This window comes from Perca flavescens, chromosome 4, assembly GCF_004354835.1.
Source record: "Perca flavescens isolate YP-PL-M2 chromosome 4, PFLA_1.0, whole genome shotgun sequence".
NCBI classification, from domain to species: Eukaryota; Metazoa; Chordata; class Actinopteri; order Perciformes; family Percidae; genus Perca; species Perca flavescens.
Genome location: NC_041334.1, coordinates 21,078,294 through 21,103,818, shown reverse-complemented (window position 1 = coordinate 21,103,818; position 25,525 = coordinate 21,078,294). Strand labels below are relative to the sequence as shown.

Genomic DNA, 25,525 nt, shown 5'->3' with positions numbered 1-25,525 from the left:
GTTTCAAGTTAGCTACATAAAAATCATTTCAGTGAGTTCCACGCAGTGATGTAAACAGATTTCAAATTTAAGAGAAAGAAAGCTCTGGTATTGGATTAGTACTCCGACAGGATACCCTGAGCTGAGTTATTTAAAAAAAGTTTCACATCTAAAGTTACCACTTAACTTAAGTCATAATATACAAAAACTATGTTCTTTTATACATATATTTATATATATGGTTATAGATTAAACTATAACAGCATACACAATATATACAGTACAGGCCAAAAGTTTGGACACACCTTCTCATTCAATTTGTTTCTTTATTTTCATGACTATTTACATTGTAGATTCTCACTGAAGGCATCCAAACTATGAATGAACACATATGGAATTATGTACTTAAAAAAAAAGTGTGAAATAACTGAAAACATGTCTTATATTTTAGATTCTTCAAAATAGCCCCCCTTTGCTTTTTTTGATAACTCTGCAAACCCTTGGTGTTCTCTCAATGAGCTTCATGAGGTAGTCACATGAAATGGTTTCCACTTCACAGGTGTGCTTTGTCAGGGTTAATTAGTGGAATTTTCCCCCTTATTAATAAAAAAGCAAAGGGTGGCTACTTTGAAGAATCCAAAATATAAGACATGTTTTCAGTTATTTCACACTTTTTTGTTAAGTACATAATTCCATGTGTTCATTCATAGTTTTGATGCCTTCAGTGAGAATCTACAATGTAAATAGTCATTAAAATAAAAAGGAAACGCATTGAATGAGAAGGTGTGTCCAAACTTTTGGCCTGTACTGTATATGTATAACATAGTTAGTTGCTTCCTTTCAGCCATCTACCGACAGTATAATTTAGCATTTAGTGGGTTGTAAGTGCAGAGTTTGTGGCCAGCTATAGCTTATATTATTTTTGTAAAATTAAGTTTTTGTGGACAGGAAATGTTGCGGTAGCTTTCTTTTTTTATCAACCTGGTGTATGTTTGTGAAGTGTTGTTGTGGAAATGTGTTTGCGTGCGATGCGTCTGTGTGCGTGCGTTTGTGCGTGTGTCTATAGCCAAGGTTGGGGGTGTCATTGTTATTTACTGGTCTCCTGCAGCGTGGTGCCTACGGAACGAGGGAGTGAGCTCTGTCCTTTTAGGGGCGTCCAACACCGACCAGCTGATGGAGAACATAGGAGCAATACAGGTGAGGCCACAAAATTAGTGTGTTTGTACACGCGCTTGTTGTTCTGCATAGCAAATCAGTGGCTTAATTTGTGAAAACGTGACCTGACCTGTTTTATCAGGCCCATATTCGTGCCTTACGTTTCGTAACAACAGCTTCATCTCCTGGGTACAGCTGGACCTCTTGGGCAGTTTGCTGCTGCACGCTTGGGTGCTTTACTGTACCGAGTTAATAAGGTCAGCAGAGTATCATTCGCCAGGGGGATTGAAGACGAGCTTACAGCCACTTCTTCCTCTCCTGATAAGATGCACTCTTTTAATGGGGTTTTCAAAGGGGGGTTCTCTCCGTACATTATGTCTGGCCTGCGGCAGCAAAGAGCATTCCTACCCCTTTATATTTTGATGCTTTTGCATCCTCCCACGTGTGTCTCCTCTCCCTAAGCACATTTGATATTTCGTTTTGAAATGCTGAGCTCACATTTCCCGAGGGCTCTGCAGTTTCCTTTTTACTGTTAGTATTTTAGTATTTTTAATTTGATGTCATTGAAGTTCAATTTCAAAGAGAGGATTTTTACCTGTAATGGAGTATTTTTTTGTCCTTTTTGCTATCTGAATACTTCTTCCTTCACTGTATAATGTGTAATAATTTACACTCACAAATCAGCGCTGGATGTAAGTAAAACAAGATACAAAAACAAACTCAAGTTGTTAAGTTAATAAGTCAATAAGTTAATGTATTTTAAAACGACCCACAATATTTACATACAAAAAATGAAATAAGCCGCAGATAAGCTATAAACTGTCTAATAATCTCCCAAGTTATTTGGTTGCTGTATTGCAGTTGCAGACTGGATGGCACAACATTGGTGCCAACTAGAAAAAAACTCAAGTCACCCTTCAGCGCTATCTAGAGGCTGTGATGTGCAACTGCAGACAATTTATGATCATTTTGTATTTTAAACAATGACCTAAAACCACTGACCGTAAATGTAAGTGAAGAGAACATATTCACCATGTGTGTCTCTCTCCTGTTGCAGGTTCTTCCAAAGTTGTCATCATCCATCACACACGAGGTGGACAGCATCCTGGGGAACAAGCCGTACAGTAAAAAGGACTACCGCTCCTAACGCGCAGCACGGCCCTGCCCGGCAGGGCTGCACCCGGGCTGCAGCCGCAGAGCCCCACCTTTGCCTGATCCTCTGTTTGCTTGAGCTTTTACTAAGTGAGACCCTGGCGCATGAGTCTGGCCACACCAAGGCCACCCAGGGCACCTCATTTAGAATTACAGGGATGAGATAAGGAAAGGGGAAAAAAAAATACAGTCACCTCCACAGGAAAGGAAGGGAAGAAAGACAAAAGTGGAAGAGAGGTTAGGGATATGCGCTCATACTTAAATCAGTTATACATTCAATTCAGCTGAACGTATTTAAAAAATGTATAAAAACAAATACCTTTTAAAAAAAAGTAAAAAAAAATAAGCACACGCTTGCTTGGCAGCCAGATTTTTCTTTTTTTCTTTTTTTTTTTCTAAAACTGAATGCAACTAAAAGGAAGATTAAGTTCATACTGTACGAATATATGAAAACTACTCTGTTGCACATGTACCATAGCCATGCATTTGATCCTTGGATGTTCTGTTTACAAACACGTGTGTACTGTACGAGTCCGTCAAGGTTTCTCTGAGAAGACCATTTGTTTGTGTTGTCGACATTGTCAGTGTACGAGCCTTCTCGTGGGTTTTAACAATCAGCACTTTAGTATTGTCAGTACAGGTGTTGGAGGGTAGTTCTAAGGAGGGGAGAGGATGGTATTACGATAGTCTTATCTCACAGCCATTGCACTATAGAATCATATCTCCTCCTGATAATTCCCTCTCCTCCTCATCCTCCCTTTGTGTCTTCACTGGCAATACGTTTGACCAGCCTGATGCTTCGACCCTCCTGCTGTCGTAAGCGTGGCGGTGGCGGCCAAGATGAGGGGGAATGAGGCTCCTCCTCCGTCCTGACCAGTGAACCGTCTGTTACGACGAGTCAGGAGCGTAGGCCGATGTGTCAGGGCAGCTCGTCTGCCACTGAAGAGATTAGCTACTTATTCATCCCTAACGGTCAAAACTGCAGCTGCGTTACGTCTAATGCGGTGTCGTACTTCACTGTGTCACCCAGCCTCTGCTGTCTGTTTTCAGGCTGAGGATTTACTGTGCAGGAAGTGGTCATATCAGTGCTGGCTCCACATCTCATGGAAACCTTTTCTTGATCAAAGGTTGTTCAAGTATTTTGCCTTATTTACAGTTGCATCAGACTGCACTGTGGGCTTTGGCGTAGACGAGCAGTTAGACAGCTGTCCCTTTTGGCCGACTGGTCTCATGTCCCCAGTAAATACTGGAACGCTGACTGGTGGAAGTGTCATTAGCTGCAAGGAGAAGGCGCTGTGTCCAGCTAATCCGTGGGTGGCAGCAGCTCAGGGAACAGAGCAGGTGGTTTTAGTCGTGTGGGCCCGTGCACATGGTCTGGAGGTTGTATTTACACGTCCGTCTTTCTTCCATGTGTGGACACTGGGCAGGACCACTTGCATTTTAGCGTGGCTTGAGCCAAAGATCTTCTCCTTCTTCATCTCTCTTTGACGACACATCCAAGTGTTTCACTCTCACTTCCTGCAAGATTATAGAACTCATCTTGGCGCATGTGTTGTCCAGCTTGGTATCTATCTATGGTATGGACTTTACTCCATATGTATATCTTTTCGAACATGCTGTTATACTAGTTAACAAATAATATGTCCTTCATATACAGAATGCATAAGTACAGCTACTTGCTTTAGGATTGGTAAGGTTTGTTTCAGGCAACAATACAACCTGAGACGTGTCAGAAATATTACTGCAGCCCTATATCATTCTTTCTCCTTTGGATGCTCTCTTACTGTGATTAAAGCACAAGTGGATAGCATGTGATACATCCTCAAAGCATGGAGCCTCTTCACCCAGCCTACAGTACCTATACGGGACAAGCAAGGCGATGCTACTCCGCTTACTAACGTGTAGGTAACAAATCTTTACTAATGGCTAATAAACTATTGATTCTTAGCAGAAAAATAAACCAGTACGTATTAAGAAAACTGTCATATTAGTGTGAATGATAATCAAAAGAAATGAACAACTGTGCGGGATTTGTGCGGTCTGCTTCGTTACTCCTCTTACGTGATATTTAACAGAAGCAAAGGGATTTTTTGTCTCTGCTGTTGATGTTTTTGTGTGTGCGTGTATGGGGAGGCAACTAAACTAACCCCTTGCTTTAGACTGTTGTATTAGTTGATCCCTGTATACGTTTGATTTGCTGTGTCTGTGTTTTCTCAGAAGAGAAGAAAAAAAGAAAAGCAAAGAACAATTAGTTAATTTAGTCTGTGGAGTTCCTGTGTCTTAATATTGTCATCTGCAGGGAGTGGGGAGGAAGTTTGAGACTTAACGTTCGTCATTTTGGGAAATACGCTTATTTGCTTTCTTACTGAGAGTTGAAATAAAAAAGATTGACTGCTCGATATGAAGTAGCGTGAACGCCGGCAGTAGGCAAACTTAGCTTAGCATGAAGACGGGAAAGGGGGAAACAAATAGCCTGACCTGATCTACCTACTGCTCCTCTAAAGCTAACTAATTAACATGTTACATTTGTTTCATTCATCCAAAAAAACGTTTGTATGGTAGAGAAACACTATTTGAGGGGGGACAGACTTTGACACAAGACCTGTTCATTTCGCCCGTATAACTGCAAATTGACGTATTTGTGCAGGTTAAACACACAAGATATAAAGTTTTAACAAGAGAGCTTCAGATGCTGGTAGGTGGACTGTGTTACTTTTGTACAGAGCCAGGCTAGCCGTTTCCACATTCCCAGTCTTCATGCTTAGCCAAGTTAGCCGGCTGCTGGCAGTAGCTTCATAATTAGCATGCAGACGTTATCAATTTTCTCATCTAACTCTCGGCAAAGAAAGGGATAATCACATTTTCCAAAATGTCAAACTTGCCCTTTAAATGTATTTTGTTTTAACCATCAGTGTTATTTCACATCGTGCTGACCAGCCCAACAAAGATCTTGTGGTGTTGAAAGGTTTCTGCACATTGTAGAAATAAACTGTTTTAAGGCTGTAGTGTAGTTACCTGGTGCCCTCGCCTGTTAAGGAGAAATTCATGCTTTAAGAGGTCCTAGTTTCTTCATATTTGCTGTTCTAACATTGTAATGACAATTTACAGAAGGTTCTAGGTGATACAGAGAATATATTTTTATGTTTTAGCCTTTAATGCAGTAGAAAGAATCAAAATAACTTTTTATTTTTTTCCATCATGCTGCATTTTTCCTGTCAGTATTGTATTGATTTTGAGAGACAAAAATTAAGCAATTTCTTTGTGTACTACTGTAATGCATTTTTTGAGGAATGCTCTGAAGTGAATGCAATGGTGGACTGACTTCACTCTGAAGAAGATGTAGTGAGAGCCTGGTATCTCCTGTACATAGTTTGACCTTTGTATATACTATATTTCTGGTTGTGATCACCTCTGCCTTTTCTCTTTTCCTTTATTCATTTTCTTTGCAGGCGTTGCTATCTGCACTGTGCTTGAATCTGAATTTAGACAGGGTGTACAGCTTAGATCTTCAATGAAAATGAAATAATGATAAATAAGAATAGTAAACAAACCAAATGTGTCAGTCTTTATTGGCATTCAAGTGTGAAATATAATTTTGGGTTGTGTATTGGACTGTAGATTTGGCAGAGCTGCAAAGTCTCTTATCCAGTGGAAAACAAAGAATGCATTTTAAAGTCACGGTATATTCAATTGTATACAACTGTGAGAAATATAAATATGAAGCAATTTATACACAATAAAAAGGAAATTATACACAATTCAAAAGAAACATTTTATATAGCCTATACTCTTAACCTTAAAGAAGGTGCACATGAATGAGTAATCTTTAGTGAGTCATAATGAACTGTAAAATTTCAGCTGTCCATTAAGGCAGATTTAGTCAACAGGAATGTGCTTTGCTGTGATATGTAAGAGATAATGTAGAGTGAGCCGTTCATTATTGCGAATTAGAACCCTGACAGGGTGATGCAGGACTCAGAGGGGTCTTGAATCAGCCTCATCCCGCTTATTACACAGCGTATTACACTGTTACTCATACTGAGGTTACCCGCTAATAACGCCTTCGTCCCGATCCGGACGGTTAACTTTACCGCTGATGAGCACCGCTCCCCGCAGAAGCCAGGTCGCCACGGTGATTTAACTAAACATGGAGCTAACTCTTTTTGCACTGTTGCCATTAGCACAGTTAGCGATCACCATGTCATTTCACCCTCTCGCCCCCTTTGTGATCTGCGGTATGAGCTCTGACCAATCAGAATTGAGTATTCAACAAGGCCACGCAAGTAAGTAAGGTCTAAAGATCATTATAGTCTTTGTTGCACTGTACAATAGAGCACCATCGGACTGAGGTTAGTACTTCATATTGTATAGATTGAAAAAAAAAACTTCATAGTACTGGCAAATTATGAAATGTGGTTTCAAAAACTGAGCGGCAGAGATTCCATCATATCCAGCAAAATTAGATAATTTTATACACAGTACCTGCAAAAGCTATTTTGAGGACACAATATTAACCACAAAATACCAAAAGTGCAGTGAATGCAACCACAATCTCTTCCGGGAGCGATTTTAATCCTAAACACTAAAATGTTTGTCGTTTCCCTTTGACCGCAAGAAAATCACTAATTACAACTGTGGCAGGTCAGCCTGACAGTTCAAAGGACACTTTGGCACACACACACAAAAAAAGTAACATCCAACTCAGGTCCAAACATGAAACGGCAGTACTCATTGGAGAGTCTATTTCCATGAAGGTCTTCCAGCTGCCTGCTACAACTTCCTGTCACAAGCTTTCACTCACTTGAGTCACGTCGGTAAAACGTGGCCGATCTGTCCCAGTCGAGTCTTCCAGTTAGATGGCGGTGCTATAATGAGTTCTCGCGCTGCGAGTCTGCTCTGCTGCTGCTGCCGTAGGTGAGGTGCGGAGGTCCACCTGAGGAAACGCACAAAGAGCTGTGAGTCCCCCTCAGCACAAACACACATTCATATTTGATCAGAACAAAGATGACACCAAAGAGAAAGTGCAGTCTCTGCAGGAACCTGAACGCTGTCAGCACTTTAACTAGTTGTCTTCTCTTATTTCACAAAGTCAGCTGAAATGTCACTTCTGGTCCGACTCAAGAGTCTGCAAAGCCTGTCACCTGCCGTCCACCTGGATGTAATAATGAATTGTGATAACTGTTCACACAGCAGGGATGCACGTGTGTCAGTTTGTCATCACTGTACCTTCTTGGCAAGAGAGACCGATCCAGCTGTGCAGGCAGGCACAGCGGCCGTTGCGTCGGTCACACTGCGATCCGTTGTCACACTCGCAGGTCTCTGCACATTCTGGCCCGTAACGATTCGCTCTGCAGTCTGACACAAAACACAATTACACACAGTTTAATAAAACTACACAGAGATCAATGTACTTTGAAAACAATAATTTGATGTTTTGTGAAATATGCATATCCGCTTCCTAGCAGAGCGATGAGAAGATTAATACCACTGTGACTGGTACTGATCTTCTCATCTAGCTCTGATAAAAAATGGATTTCCCAAAATGTCAAACTATTCCTGTAAAATGGTGGGCAAGTCAGATGATTCATCGCACCAAATGTTTTTGGCTAAATTGCCTTTATCAGTATCGTGTCAGAGGTTGTCGTTTGTTTCATTTATACACAGTCCATTGATTAGTCATGTGACCAAGACACTAAATTTACAAAAACATTTTGAAATAGTTTTTACACAATAAAATATTAAGTAGTGGATACAGAAATGTGTAAGAGGCATATCAATAACCAATAACAAAACATACATGCAACTTTTCTAAATATTGTACTTTAGCAAAAACAATCTTTCATCTTAACCCAATGCAGCAAATTCTGATATCTTTGAACCTGTTTTTTCAAACTTTTTTTTAATGGATACACTGGCTGCATGGCGTGAGTGTGGCGTTTCTGTTGCGTTTCTGTTGTGTCTTTACACACCAGAAACGTGTCTGACGCGGCACTGCTGCTGCTAGCCTTGTCTGTACACATGTACTGTATGTTTCCCATTGATTTACTGCACTCAAGCAGTAGTATACTTCATGTTAAACATAAATATATACTGATTTGATTACAGCAAAGACAACGTCGACAGTATTGACGGCAAAATAGGCTACAGAATATTTTGTTTTGTCTTGACAGGTGCAATATTTGAAAATCAATAATCATTTATTATATATTTTTTTAATTACATTTATATCTGCATTTATGTCAAAACCTAGAGACTTTCAAACATGTCATTTATTAATATGTATTTGTGTCAAAATTACATATAAACATCTTTTCCTATTCTATTTTTCCTGGAAACGCTTCCAACACGCTTGCTTGTTGCGTGAAAAATAGCCGTTGGTTCCAATTCTAATATGCACGCGCCTGAGACATGTGTGTCACGCAGGCAGTGTGAAAGCTCTAACCTGTTAACATGGGAGTCAAAATAAAAACGGACACGCCACACAGCTGACACGTTTACGCGATGCAGCCAGTGTGTGGCCGGCCTAACTGACTAATTCCAAAGTCAACCTGAGGTTTACCCTAAAGGGCTCATATTATGCTTTTTGGCTTCCCTTTCCTTTGCGTTTTATATATTTTTGTTGTGCATGTTATAGGTTTACAAAGTGAAAAAGCCCAAAGTCCACCCCAAAGGGACTTCCCATCTCCAACAGAAAACACTGTTTACAAACTGCTCCAAACAGCTCTGTTGTAGTCTAGCCTTTACTTCCGTGACAAACATGCATTACTTAGTAACACACGTTATAATGCTCGCCTAGCTGCTAGCATGGCACGACCTCACACTCTGCTTCTGACTGGCTAGTAGTCCTTACCTAGATACTGTGCATGTGCGACTCAAAGACTTTTCGACCAACAAAGATGGAATAGAAGTGTGATGCCTCACTCTGTAGCTAAAACAGAGAGCTCAACACACAGGGTGAAAAGAAAAGCTGCAGCAATGTGTAGTACAACAAAAATATGGTGTACTTTGAAAATTAAACCATGTAAATCTATTCTGATATAACCTCTAAATACAATTATGAACATGAAAATGAGCATAATATGAGCATTTTAACACATCCATCCTTTAACTAAATTTTCCCTAAACTATAATGTAAAATAGACTTTACAAAAATGGCTTAAAGTTTAATTGCTCCTTAACCACCTGGGCGTAAACTGCCCAATTTAGAAAACCAAGAAGCCTCACTCTTAACGAGCAACTCTTAAATAAATATGCTGGACACACTGGTCTGCATATCACTGGATGCACATTCTTAAAGTCAGAAAAAGGCTAAAAGATTACCGATTTCACATCTGAGTCCAGTCTTCCCTGAGGAGCAGAGGCATCTTCCTGTCCCAGGATCACACGGAGCGTCGTCCTCACAGTCACACAGCTTGGCACAGCCATGACCGTAGGTACCCTGTTCACACACTGAGAGAGGAAAAACATTAGGGCAAGAAATGCCAGTAATCCTGTTATTATATTGTGGTAATCAGCAGTGATTTGGCTGACCTCTGTGACAGCGAGCTCCGTGGTATCCTGGAGGGCAGATGCACTGGCCCGACGCTGGGTGACAGGAAGCTCCGTTCGTGCAGTCGCACTGCAGCTGGCACAGCGGGCCGTGCAGACCCGGAGGACAGGCTGAGGACAAGGGTTGTCAAGAGACTTAAAGCCAACCTTTATGATTTAAAATGTCCTCACTGGATGGATGAATGAATATAAACCCCAGGGTTTAACTTTGACCCCTCAAGAGGGAAAGCTTTAGTTTTCCTGTTTGTTCTTTTGAGACGGCTGGGTATCGAAGAGTGGTGGAAAGAGAGTACTGTACTTTAATTTCTATTTTATGTTACTGTATACTTCTACTCCATTATATTCCAAATAGAATAACATTTTTCAAGACAGGTGCCACACTGGGAGATCATTACTGTTTTTTTTTACCTTCTTGTGTATTTGTGTATCGCAATGATATTTAATTATTTAAAAGGATAAGACTGGGGGTATTCTATAGTTTTACTATTGTCAACAAATGCCATGAAAAGATCAAAACAAACCATGTGTTTCTAAATAGGTTTTTCCCTTATCCCCAAGCCTATTTCTTCATACTGACAATGTAACATGTAACATCACAAATGTATATTTTCATTAAAAAGGCTAGATCATTTTCCAAAACAGCTGGGCACTGTAGTTTTTAAACGCTACTCAAATAGGAGTATTTACTGCATTTGTTGAGGCCTATTTTCAGTCGTGGATTAATAGACATTTGGTGATTTAGTGAGCATCTCCAGCAGCATGACGGTGAATGTGGGATTGACTCAAAATAAACTACAGCGCCCATTTTCATTGTAATAAAAGGGAAATGTCACTTAGTGTAATGGTGTGGCTCATTGATGTGTTTTTAATAGTTTGTAACAACAATGGAGCTCTGTGGCAAAGAGGAATAATATATCTCACGTTTTAGGGACACAGACAAAACTTGTTATTAGAATCAGTTAATGTTTTTGTTAATTAATGGGTTTCATCCTCACTCTGTGTGTGTTTATCTGTTCAGTTCTCACCGTGTTCACACAGATGTCCATAGTAGCCTGGAACACACTGACATGTCCCTGTCACTCTGTCACAAGTGCCGTTATTTTGACAGTTACATTTCAGCTGGCAGTTGGCACCAAATCTGCCCACAGGACATTCTGGGAGACAAACGAATAAAACAGGAAGACAAGTCAAAAAGAAGAAGCAAAATCAACCTCATGACTTATTGTAACACTAGGATTACATTTTGCATTCTACAGCAGATCATGTATGCGGTAATGATCTGAAGCAGGTTACAACAATCAGCGCGACTGCATTAACAAACAAGATAAATAAAAATGTGTGTCACCTTTATTGCAGTGTGAACCAGTCCAGCCCAGACCGCAAGTACAATTGCCGGTCGCAGAGTCACACACGCCGCCATTACTGCAGTTACAGCGTTGGACACAGTCCGCCCCAAACCAGCCTGGCGGGCAGCCTGAGGCAGAAAACACACTTACGGGGAGGCAAAAGCTTTCACCGCTAAGCACACATTGATGGTGGGGCAGGTGGCTGTGTGTAAAATAGAATATTCAGGTGCAGGTTTTTTGCCGCACTTCAAATTGTATCAACAGTACTAGGAACTCACCGTGTGCACAGTCCTCTCCTCTTCGTCCAGGGACGCACTCACAGCGACCGGTGATTGGGTCATTCTGGGCTCCGTCTCCACACAGCGTCACCCGAGCACAGTCGACTCCGTAACGCCCGGCTGGGCACGCTGTCAACATCGAGACACACACACCAGATACTTGTCATCCCATACTGTCATTTATTACTTATTCATTCACACTGTCACCAGCGCAGTTTCAGATGGACTCACTGATGTTGCAGCGTGCTCCTATAAATCCTGCTGGACATTCACAGGCTCCAGTGGAAGGAATGCACCTCCCTCCGTTTTCACACTGGCACTCGCTTTTACAGTTTGGACCATAACGACCCTCTCCACAAACTGAACATTTAATTGAAACAGCAGAGAATGAGTACTTTCACAAGGCTTTTACTTCAGTGTAATGTAATATATGTCTAAGGAGGTATGAATATGCCTTCTTACGTACTTTGGTCACATTTGGGGCCACGGAAACCTGGAGCACAGTAACATGATCCAGACACCGGGTGGCAGAGCTGGTTTGTCTCTGAGCACTGGCAGACCTGGTTACAGTTCTGTCCAAATGTTCCTGGGACACAAGCTGATAGAGGGAGAGGTTCACATGTACAGTTAGAGATGCCCTTGCTTTCTGATGCATCATAAATGTGTCATTCGATGTGTTTTAAAAGCAAAACAAAACAAAGCGTCTTCATTTTCTAAATGGACTGGAGGCTGAAGCTGGTCCTGCAGCACTCACTCTGCTCACAGCCGTTTCCCGTGAATCCAGGAGGACAGCCGCAGTCTCCAGAGACGTGATGGCAGGGCGTGCCCTGAGAACAGCCGCAGCGCTGCATGCAACCCTTGCCGTACATGCCCGGCAAACATGCTGAAAGGAAACAAAGTGGAAACAATATGGAGATGTCTATAGCTATAACTTGGAAAGAAACTTAATTCTGCACATTTCCCTTTTATCCCCATCTCTAATCCTACTTTGTGACCAGTCTGTAATTTTTTTTTTTTTTAAGATTATTTTTTGGGGCATTTTAGGCCTTTAATTCCACAGGACAGATGAAGAAATGAAAGGGGAGAGAGAAGGGGAATGACATGCAGCAAAGGGCCACAGGCCACGGAGTCGAACCCGCGGCCGCGTGGGATTTTTACCCAACATTGTAAATTTGCCTCAAAGGCCTTTACAATCTGAACAACATCCTGAACACTGTAATAAATCCCAGAGTTTGTAACAAACGTAAAAAGTTAATTATCAAACAACAGGACAAACTCCATCCAGCAGGGGTTGCAAGAGCACCACAGTGTCTTTAACCGCAGGCTTGTACCTTTGTCACAGAGCTTTCCTCTCCACCCTGGTGGACACTGACATTCTCCAGTGACGTGGTGACATGACGCCCCGTGCACACACTGACATCTCTCCTCACAGCCGGCACCATACAGGCCTGGTTCACATGCTAAGCAGAGAAGGTGCAAATTAGAGGTTATGATTAACAAAAATACACAATATTGCCAGTCCAACAGTTTCCAAAGTGCAGCACTTCCCATGAGGTCAACGTTTCTGTTGGTTCAGTTTTGCTTCAGTTGTGCAGAGACTCACTGGCTCACCTTTCTCACAGCGCTCTCCGATCCAGCCGGCGCTGCAGCTGCACTGTCCGGTCTGTCTGTCACACTGGCCGCCGTTCTCACATTCACACTGCTGCTGGCAGTCCGCCCCGAACCTGCCCGCCACACACTCTGTGTAAACATACAGCAGCACGCACGAGCAGAAACACACACGAGACAAGACAAAAGAAAGAAAACAGACACACCATGATGTGAACTATTTACGACAGGGAAGCATGCATTGTTATATTTCTGCTGAGGGCTGCAACAGGTTTTTCTTTTCTTTTTTTTTTCAATAATTTATAGTTGGACAAAGTATGTAGTTGGCAATCAGAGGTAGTAGTCACAGAGTTTAGAGGGTAAAGACATTCCAGGGACAGGATTAGAGATTTCCTGAGCATGAGGAGGGGGCTGGGCCTGGCACGGCTCGACAGGGAAAGGTTGTAACAGGCACAGAGGGAGGATAGTATGTGATGTGGAGCTCAGAGGGAGAACGAGCAGGAATGTCATTGCCGGGTCGACAGAGACTTTTACAGAGCAGACTCAGTCTGTGGTGCAGAAACAAACTCTGCCAGCAAATAACCAGACTGTAGGTAAAAACAAATGAGCTAAGGCAGCAGATTGATTTCCTGAGCAGAGTAAAACAACCACAGGCAAGTGGTTTAAATGTTTACTTCAGGGTTCAGGTAATGTTATTCTTTAGCATTTCTGTCCAGACTGGCCAACATCATTATGGCTTTGCAAGATGAGGCTGAATTCAGTTCAGAAGTTTTTAGAGCTGGGCCAAACAACCTAAAGTGTAAATCAAGATGCAAGGTGAATGATTAGATTCTCCCCATAACGATACATGTTTATACCTCAGTGCGTGTATTAAGTTTTCAGATTTTGGCTTAATTCTGGTATTTGTCCTGCTTAATTCCAGTATGATGAGTTAAAGATGCCAGTCTGTTGGCTGACTGGTTTGTTGAACTTCTGGTTAGATGTCATTAGTTGTGGTAGCTACTGATGTTTATTGAAAATTGTGATAGGAATAAGTTTAGGTCGGTAAAAGATGTTTGTAATTCGCCAAATTCTGTTTATCGTCCAGCCCTACAAGCATGTCAAAGTGAGAGTGTAGAGAGAAAAGTGTGATTGATTTAACTGTATAATCAAAAATCACAATTTCCAAAAAACAAGTCTGACAAGGCAAGAACCACCTGCAGTAAGACAATCATACGTTTTAACCAAACTCCCACGTTAGCCAAACTTATTTGGAAGCGACAATGTGTGTTTAAAAAATATAATAAAACTATTGGCCTTTCTGATCAATCTGTCTGAGCATGTGTTTCTTGCCCCGTCATTCTTTGCCGTATCAATGTCAGTGTTCCAAGATCTGAATATATTATTATAAATGACGGCAAAATGTACAAGAATAAGCCACAAGTTGTAGTAAATAAGAATTTTTCTTAAAATGATTAATCTGAAGGTGGTTTTGTGGTCACACATACGGAGACTCTCACTCACAGCACCTCTGAGTCTTACCCTGTTCACAGGCTGTGCCCATCCATCCACTGGCACATGTACATTTTCCGTTGGTCTTGTTACAGGTGGCTCCATTCTGACACAAGCAGCGGTGCCGACAGTCTGCTCCGTAAAACCCTGCAGGGCATTCTGGTAGAAAAATGCATGGACAAAACCATCTTGTGACCCCTTTATCTACTTGTCATATAGATGATTACTTTGCTCTGTGTTATGTTCACTCACCTTCTGTGCAGTTGGGTCCGGTCCAGCCCGGCGTGCATACACACAGCCCGCTGGCCGGGTGGCAGATGCCATCGTTGCGGCAGCTACAGCTTTGGTTACATCCTTCCCCATAGAAACCAGTCGGGCATGCTGCCAGGAGAGGGACCAACAATATCATTACCTCTTGATGAACTTTGCTGATCAAAAGTGGAAATTCCAGTGTCTGGTAAGTGATACAGGCCATAGCATGGGGAACATCAAGTAGGTGCTTTCTCATGTGTGACTGGGCTGGGTTTTCCCAAATAACTCTGAAACCAAGCGTGTTTTTGTTCCACTGTGAGTCAGCATTACAAAGATGATCTCTGTGCTTCGATGCTGCTACACAAATGTCCTGATACCATCCATCTTTCATAACACTGGAGTGATGCCAGCAACTATTAACCTGATAACTTTCTGAAGTGCACCTGTCACTCACTCATGTTGCAGGACGGACCGATCCAGCCAGCAGGACAGAAACAAACTCCGCTGACGTGGTCACAGCTCCCTCCGTTTAGACACAAACATTTCTCCTGGCAGTCCAGTCCGTAGAAACCCTGAGGACACGCTGAAACGCACGCACAGATGTAAAGACTACCTGTTACTATCATGTATATTCAGTGGGTGAATTTGCATTTGTGATGTGAAGGAGCTTCTCTTACGCTTTTCACAGAAGGTTCCGGTCCACCCCACCTGGCAGGTACAAGCTCCGCTCACATGGTCGCACAACGCCTTGTTCTCACACTGACATCGATGGCGACAACCGAGACCAAACATACCTGATGGGCACTCTGAGGAAATATACACACATACAAAACTTAGATTCACAGACTAGTGATATGTATGTATGTCATGTTTTCTAAAGGATGGTTGTAAAATAACACACTTCTACCACAGAGACAAAACTGAAATAACTGTGTGTAGGGTTTGAAATTGTGACTTTGGCACCATCTGGTTGTAGCACCAAGAATAAAAAAAAAGAATAAAACTGTGCAGAGTGGGCTGAAAGCAACACAAATGCTCTACCCATTTTTTCCGGCTCATTTTATTAACATTTTAGCCCTCAGACTGAAAGATAAAAAAGTGAGCACAAGTGATCCATACTGTTCTTTTCAATAAGACTTTCTGGTGTGCAAAAACTATATAGTAATTTTTATGCAAACAAAAACTTAAAACGTGCTATGATCATAAAAACTAATTTTACACATATTAACTTGATATCATAACAGATTGAACACTGTGGTCTTTAAATGCTTTAACACATAACTACATACTCTGGTGGCAGTGTGTTCCAGTGTAACCAGCCTCACAGTTGCACTGGCCTGTCGCAGCGTCACAGCTACCGTCTCCGTTTCTACAGTCACATGTTCCTGCACAGTCTGCCCCCCAGTGCCCTGCATCACAGGCTGCAACAGAAACATCACATTTGAGTGTCAGACATAAAAAGGGACTTTTACTTTTACGGTCAGATATATATGATAAGTGTTCTTACATACTTCTCTTCAGTGTTAGAAGCTTATGTTAGGTGATTACTAGTGTTTTCCAGCACAGTTACCTTTCCTGCAGTTGTGTCCAGTCCAGCCAGGAGCGCAGGTACACCGCCCACTCACCGGATCACAGCGTGCATTGTTCTCGCACACACACTTCATTTGGCATCCTTGACCGAAACGTCCACTTGGGCATGCTGCACAAGAAAAAAAAAGAAATCTAAACCATCAAGACTAATCTACCATAACCGACTTCACCGGATTGCATGAGAGAACAGCAAGTTCCCATGACAGCTTTGGTTCTGTGATTCAGCCGTCAAATGGTGGTTTGAATGGAATTATATTTGTTCTTCCCAGTGAATTATGTCTGAGGTGGTTTTCAGGCAGCTAAAGGATTTTAGCTAATGACCTCGGAAAAGAAACTGCTCCTCTGTCTTCTGACATGTTGCTCTATTTCTTGTCCAAACTGCACCACTGTGTGAGTTCCATATTCCACAGTGCCTCCATCCTCCTCAGCTCGTTGACTGTTTAATGCATGTTGCTGTGGAAACCAAAAATGCACACTGCTGATACTCACAGTTCTGGCAGAATCTGCCCATGAACCCTGGAGGACAGTTACATGACCCGTTGTGTTTGTCACACACGCCTCCATTCTCACAAACTGGGCAGGTTTCTATGCAGCCTGGACCCCAGGAACCCTCCGGACACACTGTGAAAAAGATTCACATTCGTATGATTGTTATGTTAAATTTGTGTGGTTATTTATATATATATAATATATATATATTTCTTTAAATCAGTCTGCACTCACAGTTCTCACAGTGCTTTCCTGATGTCCCCGCAGGACACTTGCATTGGCCGGTCACTTTGTCACATGGGGCGCCAGTGCAGTTACAAGGATGTATGCAGCCTGTTCCAAACCTTCCCCCTGGACAGTCTGACACAGAACACACAGGAGAGGCTTGTCACAACATGGGAGGACAAAAAAACAAATAAGCCTTAAAGCATGATGAGATGATGTCCTCTGTAGGGCCACCTACCCTGATCACAGTTCTCTCCATGATGACCAGGAGTGCATTTTCGTTGGCACTCTCCAGTCGCATGATCACATGACACGCCTGGTGTACAGGCGCACTTCTTCTCACAGCCGGCTCCGTAAGTACCTGGGTTGCATTCTAGAGACGGAACAGGACAAAGCACTTACTTACCATGTTAAGACAACTGTAATATGAGCGAATCTAAATCTTTATAAGAGGAGATCCTCGACTAACTCATACTGTACATTTGTTAGGGTTCTGACTCCCTTTATTGATTATATCAGAAAGCAAATGGACTTTACTGCAATTCAGTACACTTTGATTTATGTGCCCCTCTGAGCGTGGCTATATTTCAGCCTGTATGGACTCTGGAGACACAGCATATCTTGGCATACATGGACATTTATTCGCTACTCTGGCAACCTTTATTTTTCCTTCTGTTTTCTTTGTCTGCAGTTGCATCAAGGGTGGGGGCTTTGACTTGTGTTGATGTTTCTTTGTTGTGTTGTACAAACATTTCTACGTACTTCATTTCAGTTAAAAAAAAAAACAGTTAAAAAGTTCAAATAAAATCTGTCATCTGTAATATATATTGTGATGACACCTTAAAGCAGAACACCTACAACCTAGACTTAACGTAAGTAACGTCTGTTGATGAGCAGAGTATTGCCACAGTGTGCTCACCTTCCTTGCAGGTGTTGCCCTGGTAACCAGATTTACAGACACAGGTGCCATGGCGACGGTGACACACCAGGGTGTTCTGCTGGACACACTGACACTCCTCAGAGCAGCCGGGGCCGAAGGTCCACTTAGGACAAGCTAAAGAAGAAGAAACGAGGAGGAGGAGATTATTTCACAACAGGATGGTGCACAGAAAGAAATGATACATCAAAATTATAGCCACAACACGAGTATTTACAAGCTTTATTTTTGTATTGTATATGGATACTTGCAATGCAGGTAAAAGTCACAGTGAGCCTGTCAATCAATGCTTTAATAATCATGGGTTCCTGATATGAGAGTTCAAGGGTGAGACTCTGGTAATGTTGGAACAGTGGGACTTACGAAGGTGGCAGAAGCGGCCGTAGAGTCCAGGATCACACAGACAGGCTCCGTAGGTCCGGTGGCAGCGCCCGTTATTGGCACAATTACACTTCTTATTGCACTGCTTCCCATAGAAGCCCTTGGGACAGCCTGCACACAGGAAACAACTCAAAGTAAACTTCAGATAACTACTTCCTGTGGTGAGAAACAAATGTTTGCACTGAAGATTAAGGAACAAATGGTTTTGTCTGCGACAAAGGTGGAAAACTTACCATCCTGGCACAAGTCTCCACTGACCCCAGGCGGACAGCGGCAGCTACCAGTGACCGGATCACAGCTGGCACCATTTTTACACTTACAGGGGAATGAGCAGTTTTTACCAAAATATGCTCCGGGGCATGCTGTGTGATTTAAAAATAAAAAGGGTCTATCACTGCTAATCTGTCAAGACTGACTTTATAATTTGATACAGCAGTGGCAGTATGCATATGTGTATGTGTGTCAAAAGTGTCTGTAAATGTTGAGCCAATCCTCACTCTGGTTGCAGACGATGCCTGTCCATCCGTCGGGGCAGTCACAGCCATTTTTCCATGGATTACACTTTCCTCCATTAGAACAGTCGTCACAAGTCAAACTGCAGTCGTTGCCGAAAGTGTCGTCCAAACACACTGGAAACAACAGGGTAATGAATGAGACTCAAGTCCACTCTGCTCTTTAGCACCAACATCTAGCTGAGTCATGACAGTTCACAGTGAACTCTAATCATGACATATGACGCTCACAAACAAGACGTTTGGTACCTGCCTCTGACTTTTTAGGGCAGAATTTTTTTTTTATTGATGAATATGTCAAGCTTGACAGAGATTATTACAAGTCTTAGTAAAGTTAGGAGGAGGGTAGTTAGCTATACAGTACACACATCACATGTAGGCTCAAGGCTATTGGAAATCAGGACTGATAAAAAAAAGCAACGCCAACACATTGACTCCAAACCACAAATGTATTTGAATGGACAACGTTTCGATCCTAGTCGAATATTCATCAGGTCCCAAAAATAATGTATCTAAATTTGTTTTGCAGCCGTTATTCCTGTCAACCTTCAGTAAAGTAAGTAAGTTCAAGTTTTGGAAGACACAAAACAGAGCCTTTGACTTCCTGTAATGTGCTGCCAGGACATATAAGCATCAGCATTCCTGCCAAAGGAGCTGTGTGGTGTTACAGTACGTACCAACAGTCTGGGAGCATGAAGCACAGTAATTAACCCCCACCATGTGGTCTGTTCCTGCCTGCATTAAATTAGTCTGTCAGACAGCTTCACCTCCCGGGAGTCAAACTCAGGTAATCAGATACAGGTTCCTCTTAATGATAAAGAGTGGTTAATGGTTTTGGTGGGTAAAAACTCACCAAATTTCTCTGCCAGGTTACTCTCGGCCTTCAGCTCCCCGTCATCGTCTTCATAGTCGTCATAGCGCTCCAGGGGTTGGTTGTAGTCTGGCATCAAGGTGAGCAGGGGTCGAATAAGAGGCAACTCGATGGCACCTCCACTGGACAGGGCCTCAATAGAATCTTCTAGTGCTGCGGGAAGATAGACACAGACACACACACACACACACACACACACACACACACACTAAACAATAAAAATACAGTGTATACCATTTAGTTTTTTGTCTTAAAATCAATCTCTTTTTTTAAAACGGGAACAAAAATCCACCATTTTGATGACTGACTTGTCTTTACAATTTTGTTGCGAAAGTGTGATAGTTTTTTAAGCAAGTACAAAAAAATAAGTAAAAAAAAAGAGAAATTACCACATTTCTTAGCTGCTTTTAAAACTAAACGCCACTCTAATTCTTTTATCACTTTTGCAATTTGACTTTTAAATGGTTAAATCTATTTTTTGATTATTATTTATCTACTCTTTAGGGTGTAGGCCTATATGTAGGCTTGTGTGATGTTATGTGTGTGTGTGTTGTCTGAAGCTGCTCTTATAATTGCCCCTTGTGGGATTAATAAAGTTGTTGAATTGAATTAGCTTGACTTGACTTAGGTTGACTAATATCAACATAATGCTACTTTGATACAAGAATATCTGGTGCTAAAAACTGAAATCCCGCACCCCCGTTGGTAGGATTTCTGTCAGATATCAACTAAGAAAAGACAGATATTAAAGACAGGACATTTCCTTAGTTTTATGAAAAATTCTCTGTCTATGACACACATTAGAGACATTTTCTCCACGAAAGGTAATTCAACTTCACCAAAAGTTTCACCACTTGATTTTCTAGTGCTCCATACCCAGCTCTAATTAAAAAGGCTGTTAGTGGTATAGTCCTTTTTCACTGACGGAACACTTGGACAGCTGCATCCACCCCAAGTCTACACAATTCTTATTTTCCATTAAACCTGCTCTTAACACTCACAACCTAGACTGAACAACTCTGTACACAGGATGTTTTTGCAGTATGACAACAAATGTTTGCCAGGTTTTCCGTTGGCATGTCTCTGGTGTGATTCCCACTTGGCCACTCTCTTTGATGTTTATACTCACGGATGCAGGACTGCCGGTCCTCGTCCAGACGGTAACCCCGGCGGCAGAAACACTGAAAGGAACCCGCGCTGTTCTGGCATGTGTGATCGCAACCGCCATTAGCAGCCAGACACTCGTCTACATCTAAACAACACAGACGCAACACACACTCAAATACTTTTGCTACATCAAGAGAAGTTGAGAGAAGCCAAAGTAATTTAACCGAGCAGCTCTCACTTTACTGTAAATGTTCAACTTGAACAAAGACAACATTGTGTACGTTTGTGTTGACGTCTTCAGTCAAACTGGAACTCGCCCAAATTCAACAGAGGTAAATATTTAGTCTCATAAAACTATGAGTGCCATCCACATTTTGACTAAGGGTTGAACATACCATCACAGCTACATCCGTCTGAGTTGAGTCTGTAACCTGCTGAGCAGTAACATTCATAACCCCCGGGGTAGTTGGTGCAGTCCTGCTCACAGCAGGAGCTCTGCTCTCCACACTCATCGACGTCTGCCAAACACAACAAGCAGGGAGACTCAAATTATGAACCGACTGTTAGCTATATGCTTCTCTGTTCTCTGACAAACGATTTTACGAGATCATGTAAATTGTACAGGTTTTACAGACAATTAAGGTCAAAGTAGAGAATAACAGTATCACTGTATCAGTAAAAATTCAGTCCTGTATTCTAACACCAAAAACTCAAGATCTTTTTCACCTCCTGACCAAAAGATAATGTTGGCAAAATAGATTAGAGTCCTACAGAGCTCCCAAATTCCCAAAAGATGATTTTATTTTATTTGCAGAAAATGTATTTTTAAAACAAATATTTGTTCTGCATGTCAGGGGCTGTCTAGAGCACTGTTAGACTTTTGTTTTCTGTATTTTTTGTTATCTAGTTGTATTGAGTGATCATCTACACTAACTGAGCTATCCTCTGTAGTAACAGCAGAATCATTAGAATGGGTTTTTGGCAATAATATCCAATAGATCTGTATTAAAACTAGTCATAATCACCAATTTACTAATCTACTATACATAAAATACCAATAATTCAATAAGACGTTTCTGGAAAGTTACTGTGAATGAGCGCTGATATAATGAGCATGTAATGAGCATCACTGCTTTATAATTTGTTATAAGCACGTTTTGAAGTATATGTAAGTGCATTACAGCTTCTTACCAGCACAGGTTTTGAGGTCGTTGTCTAGTCTGTAACCATGGTTACAGGAGCAAACAGGCCCACTGGTTGAATGTTGGCAGTGGTGCGAACACCCTCCGTTGTTGTTCTCGCAGCTGTTCACTATCTCCATCTCGATTTCTTTTACAAATTCACAGTGAGATAATGCGTGTTAATTAAAGGACTCAACTATCTTGTACCAGCTAAATATAAGGTTTCTATGCATATAATAATATTAAGAGGGTTTAAACTGACTGTAACACTGTTTGCCATCAGATCCCAGCTCATAAGCAGCGTTACACACACAGGCGTAAGAGCCCAGTGTGTTGTGGCAGCCATGAGCACAGTTGGCCTGTTCTGTCTCACACTCATCAATATCTGTAACAGAAATATGTAACAAAACAAAACAATAAACACTATGAATGGAGGGATACATCTGGTTTGCACAGGTTCATTTCATTACTCTCACAAATCAAATCCATGTTTGCACTTGACAACCATCTTACACACACTTTTAACTCAGTGTTGGTAAATACCGACGATGGAAACATTTGCTTGCGAATTTTGAATCTTATTTTTATTAAAATCTGTACTTGTCTTAATCCCGACAGGGACTGTTTAGAAGCTATCAATTGTATCACACGGTCTTTGTTAGCAGACAGAGTTTTCCCCGTTGACATGGAAATGTAGAAGTTCAAATTTCAATTTCTCTGCAATTTAGACAATAAATCTCTAAAATGCTCAGAAAATTAAAATTTTAGTCTACTTGACAGTTGGGTAAACTCCATCTGCTGAGGAGGATGACTGTGTGATTTGACCAAAAGCTCCAGAGCAGCTAATAAATGTGCAAATATTGTTTTGTGAATCATTTTCTATATGTATCTCCTTATATTTTCTTTACTTGATTAACTCTGAGCTACATTAATAATCATTGTAATGTTACTATTAATGTTACTGACTTTACCTTTACATGTTTTCCCATCTTCAGCCAGAATGTAACCAGCTTTACAGTCACAGTGAGCTTTCCCACCATCAACACGACAATCGTGCATACAGCCTCCATTCTGATCAGCACAGGGATTCTGCACTGCAACACAGAAAGCACACACTCATAAACATAAATCTACAGTGTCAGTCATCTGGGGAACACTTCTGGTGCCGTTGTGGAGGCACCAGACTGTAAAACTGACACATTAATGCAGGGCAGGTGGAGAGCTTTAAATTCATACTGCCATCCTGTACCTCCACCTCATCTCTTTTTTGTGCATAGTTGTGTGTTTGACTTGTGAAAGAATGTCCATCTGGGATGAGACCTTTCAGCTCTGCAAAAATTAGAGGAAGCCGTTCCCAGCCAACGATTACAAAGTAAAAGCATCTGGGAGACAGTAATTTAAAATACATATATGTATAATTTCCCACCCCCAGAGATCGGAGATATTAAAAGAAGCAAGGACATTAAAATACTAATTTGAGAAAAAAAACAATGATAGGAGACTGCTGTGATTCACTCCAATTTAATGTCTCATTCCATGCAAGACAGTTAATCATGCTCCAGCACAGACATTCTGACAGATAATTACAAATGGCACCAGATTCAGAAAATGTGTTTTTAATGTAATGATCAAATCTTGAGAATGACACCTTCATAATCTTCCAAAGTACTCAGTTTTTTGGCACTCTTTCCTTAGTCACTGATCCATTTTTTATTTCTCCTTTCTATCTTGTGGCGTGTGTTGATGTGGGTTTAGTGTTGCCTTACGCCAGAGTTTGGGTACTCACGTTTACAATGCTTGCCATCCTCTGCCAGCACGTAATTTGGCTTGCAGCGACAGCGGAAATGAGCAGCAGACTGCTGCACACAGTAGTGCTCACATCCTCCGTTGCTGATGGCACACGAATGAACAGCTGAAAAGGAAAAACAGAGACATGACAAAAGGCCAGAGAATTTAAATGAAAGGACAGAAAGAGAATAAGAAGATCCACCATCTTTGCAGAAAAAAATCAACGGCCATAAATCCAAACTGCAGTTTCATGTTAGTTTTTGTGACTTTTGATTTGACTGCTGTGTCACATCCACAGGAATATTTCTCAGAGAGGTCATGACCGCTGTACTGACATTCCTACACTCAGCGAATACCACAGAGAACTGCTTTGCTCTAAGCCACAACAGATCCATCCCCATAAAAGAGCCAAAAATCACAGAGAGATTTGAATGGCAGGACCTCTGTGGTGGACAATGCTCGTCTGCTGATGAGATTGAGGGTAGAGCCAGCTCAATCATCTTCCCCTTTTGGGTTTCTCATCTTTATAGCAACAGATGAAACCCTGGTAGACGGCCTGAACTCGATTCCTTCAGAGAAAACAACAGGTAGAGGCCGAGCAGCCGCGCGTTCTCAAAGCCGGTGTTTTTCATACTCGAAGGCTGGAGTCAAGAGCCATCCATCACAAGTACATGTCAAACCGCAGAGAGCTATCCAGCTCAAACGTTATTCAGCCACATCTGAACTCTGCTGGCAGATCAAGAGCTGGATAAGACATGCAGAGCTGAGATTGAATTGATTGAACATCTGCTCTTCTTTTTCTCCATATCACTCTGTGCTGACTGGTATGTGTTGTCCTCTATCCAGTAAGTATGTGGTCATTCTGTGCATAGTGCAAAAATGAAAAACTTGTATTCACTTGTTATATGGAAAGCAATATTTCAGTACTTGATCTATTTGTGAACATGCACACTTTTTGCAGCTTGTCTCTGCACAATTTGAACACTACTGTCACCAGACAGTGCGGCCTCACGATAAGCTTCACCTGGGAGTCAGTCCAGATGTGCACTATGATTATTAGTGCAATCAGTCATTTCTTCACAGATATCCCACAGGGGCCTCGCAGGGACAGTTGGGTCCCGCTACAATGTCTACTCTATAAGACAATGAAACAACTTCACCTCATGAAGCCAAGAAACACAATCATTTCCACTCTAAATGTCAGGACACTATGTATACATTCCTGATGGCAGAAACTGGTGCCAGGTTTATACTCTTTTCTCTATCAGCTATTTCTGAAACCCCCAATTCTAATGCATCTGTCATGACAGAAACAACATACAGGCACTGCTTAAAAACACAGCAGAGGTCAAGGGTGACAGCATAACACGCAGATTTATATGAAGTTTATACAATTTAAATGAAGCTTATGTGAGCGGTAAAATAACACACAAGCAGAATTTAATGGAGGAAAAGGTTGGAATCATAACAAAAACAGAACTAGGGACACCACGGTCAACTAAAATAATAAAATCAACCCACAGTTTTCTACATTCTCTCATAATATTTGTGGTACTTTGTTTAGTTGTAAGTACTTATACATTGTCAGGGTATATACAGAAATCCTGGAATTAAATTCAATACCTTTTAATACCA

The 25,525-nt window shown here is 41.6% G+C and overlaps 2 protein-coding genes across 10 annotated transcripts in view; one reads left to right on the top strand and one right to left on the bottom strand.

Annotated features, from left to right (window-relative positions):
* The window catches only part of kcnab2a (potassium voltage-gated channel subfamily A regulatory beta subunit 2a), a 104,495-nt gene extending 98,659 nt beyond the window's left edge, over positions 1 to 5,836 (top strand). For all 5 annotated transcript variants that reach the window (XM_028575654.1, XM_028575652.1, XM_028575653.1 and 2 more), the window contains 2 exons: positions 1,088 to 1,176; positions 2,192 to 5,836. In XM_028575654.1, the coding sequence (XP_028431455.1) occupies positions 1,088 to 1,176; positions 2,192 to 2,281 (179 nt within the window). In that variant the 3' untranslated portion in view covers positions 2,282 to 5,836. The remainder of the gene's footprint in view (positions 1 to 1,087; positions 1,177 to 2,191) is intronic.
* Positions 5,826 to 25,525, bottom strand: part of megf6b (multiple EGF-like-domains 6b) — a 72,830-nt gene continuing 53,130 nt past the window's right edge. For all 5 annotated transcript variants that reach the window (XM_028575646.1, XM_028575647.1, XM_028575648.1 and 2 more), the window contains 32 exons: positions 23,889 to 24,014; positions 23,074 to 23,196; positions 22,365 to 22,487; positions 22,113 to 22,250; positions 21,317 to 21,439; positions 20,944 to 21,066; positions 19,797 to 19,967; positions 18,929 to 19,060; positions 18,665 to 18,793; positions 18,414 to 18,542; positions 18,033 to 18,167; positions 17,352 to 17,486; positions 17,123 to 17,248; positions 16,889 to 17,020; positions 16,380 to 16,508; positions 16,099 to 16,230; positions 15,487 to 15,615; positions 15,264 to 15,392; positions 14,810 to 14,938; positions 14,588 to 14,716; positions 13,070 to 13,198; positions 12,790 to 12,918; positions 12,213 to 12,341; positions 11,925 to 12,056; positions 11,690 to 11,818; positions 11,459 to 11,587; positions 11,180 to 11,308; positions 10,860 to 10,988; positions 9,817 to 9,945; positions 9,607 to 9,735; positions 7,513 to 7,641; positions 5,826 to 7,219 (listed from right to left, as the gene is read on the bottom strand). In XM_028575646.1, the coding sequence (XP_028431447.1) occupies positions 7,152 to 7,219; positions 7,513 to 7,641; positions 9,607 to 9,735; positions 9,817 to 9,945; positions 10,860 to 10,988; positions 11,180 to 11,308; positions 11,459 to 11,587; positions 11,690 to 11,818; positions 11,925 to 12,056; positions 12,213 to 12,341; positions 12,790 to 12,918; positions 13,070 to 13,198; positions 14,588 to 14,716; positions 14,810 to 14,938; positions 15,264 to 15,392; positions 15,487 to 15,615; positions 16,099 to 16,230; positions 16,380 to 16,508; positions 16,889 to 17,020; positions 17,123 to 17,248; positions 17,352 to 17,486; positions 18,033 to 18,167; positions 18,414 to 18,542; positions 18,665 to 18,793; positions 18,929 to 19,060; positions 19,797 to 19,967; positions 20,944 to 21,066; positions 21,317 to 21,439; positions 22,113 to 22,250; positions 22,365 to 22,487; positions 23,074 to 23,196; positions 23,889 to 24,014 (4,112 nt within the window). In that variant the 3' untranslated portion in view covers positions 5,826 to 7,151. The remainder of the gene's footprint in view (positions 7,220 to 7,512; positions 7,642 to 9,606; positions 9,736 to 9,816; positions 9,946 to 10,859; positions 10,989 to 11,179; positions 11,309 to 11,458; positions 11,588 to 11,689; positions 11,819 to 11,924; positions 12,057 to 12,212; positions 12,342 to 12,789; positions 12,919 to 13,069; positions 13,199 to 14,587; positions 14,717 to 14,809; positions 14,939 to 15,263; positions 15,393 to 15,486; positions 15,616 to 16,098; positions 16,231 to 16,379; positions 16,509 to 16,888; positions 17,021 to 17,122; positions 17,249 to 17,351; positions 17,487 to 18,032; positions 18,168 to 18,413; positions 18,543 to 18,664; positions 18,794 to 18,928; positions 19,061 to 19,796; positions 19,968 to 20,943; positions 21,067 to 21,316; positions 21,440 to 22,112; positions 22,251 to 22,364; positions 22,488 to 23,073; positions 23,197 to 23,888; positions 24,015 to 25,525) is intronic.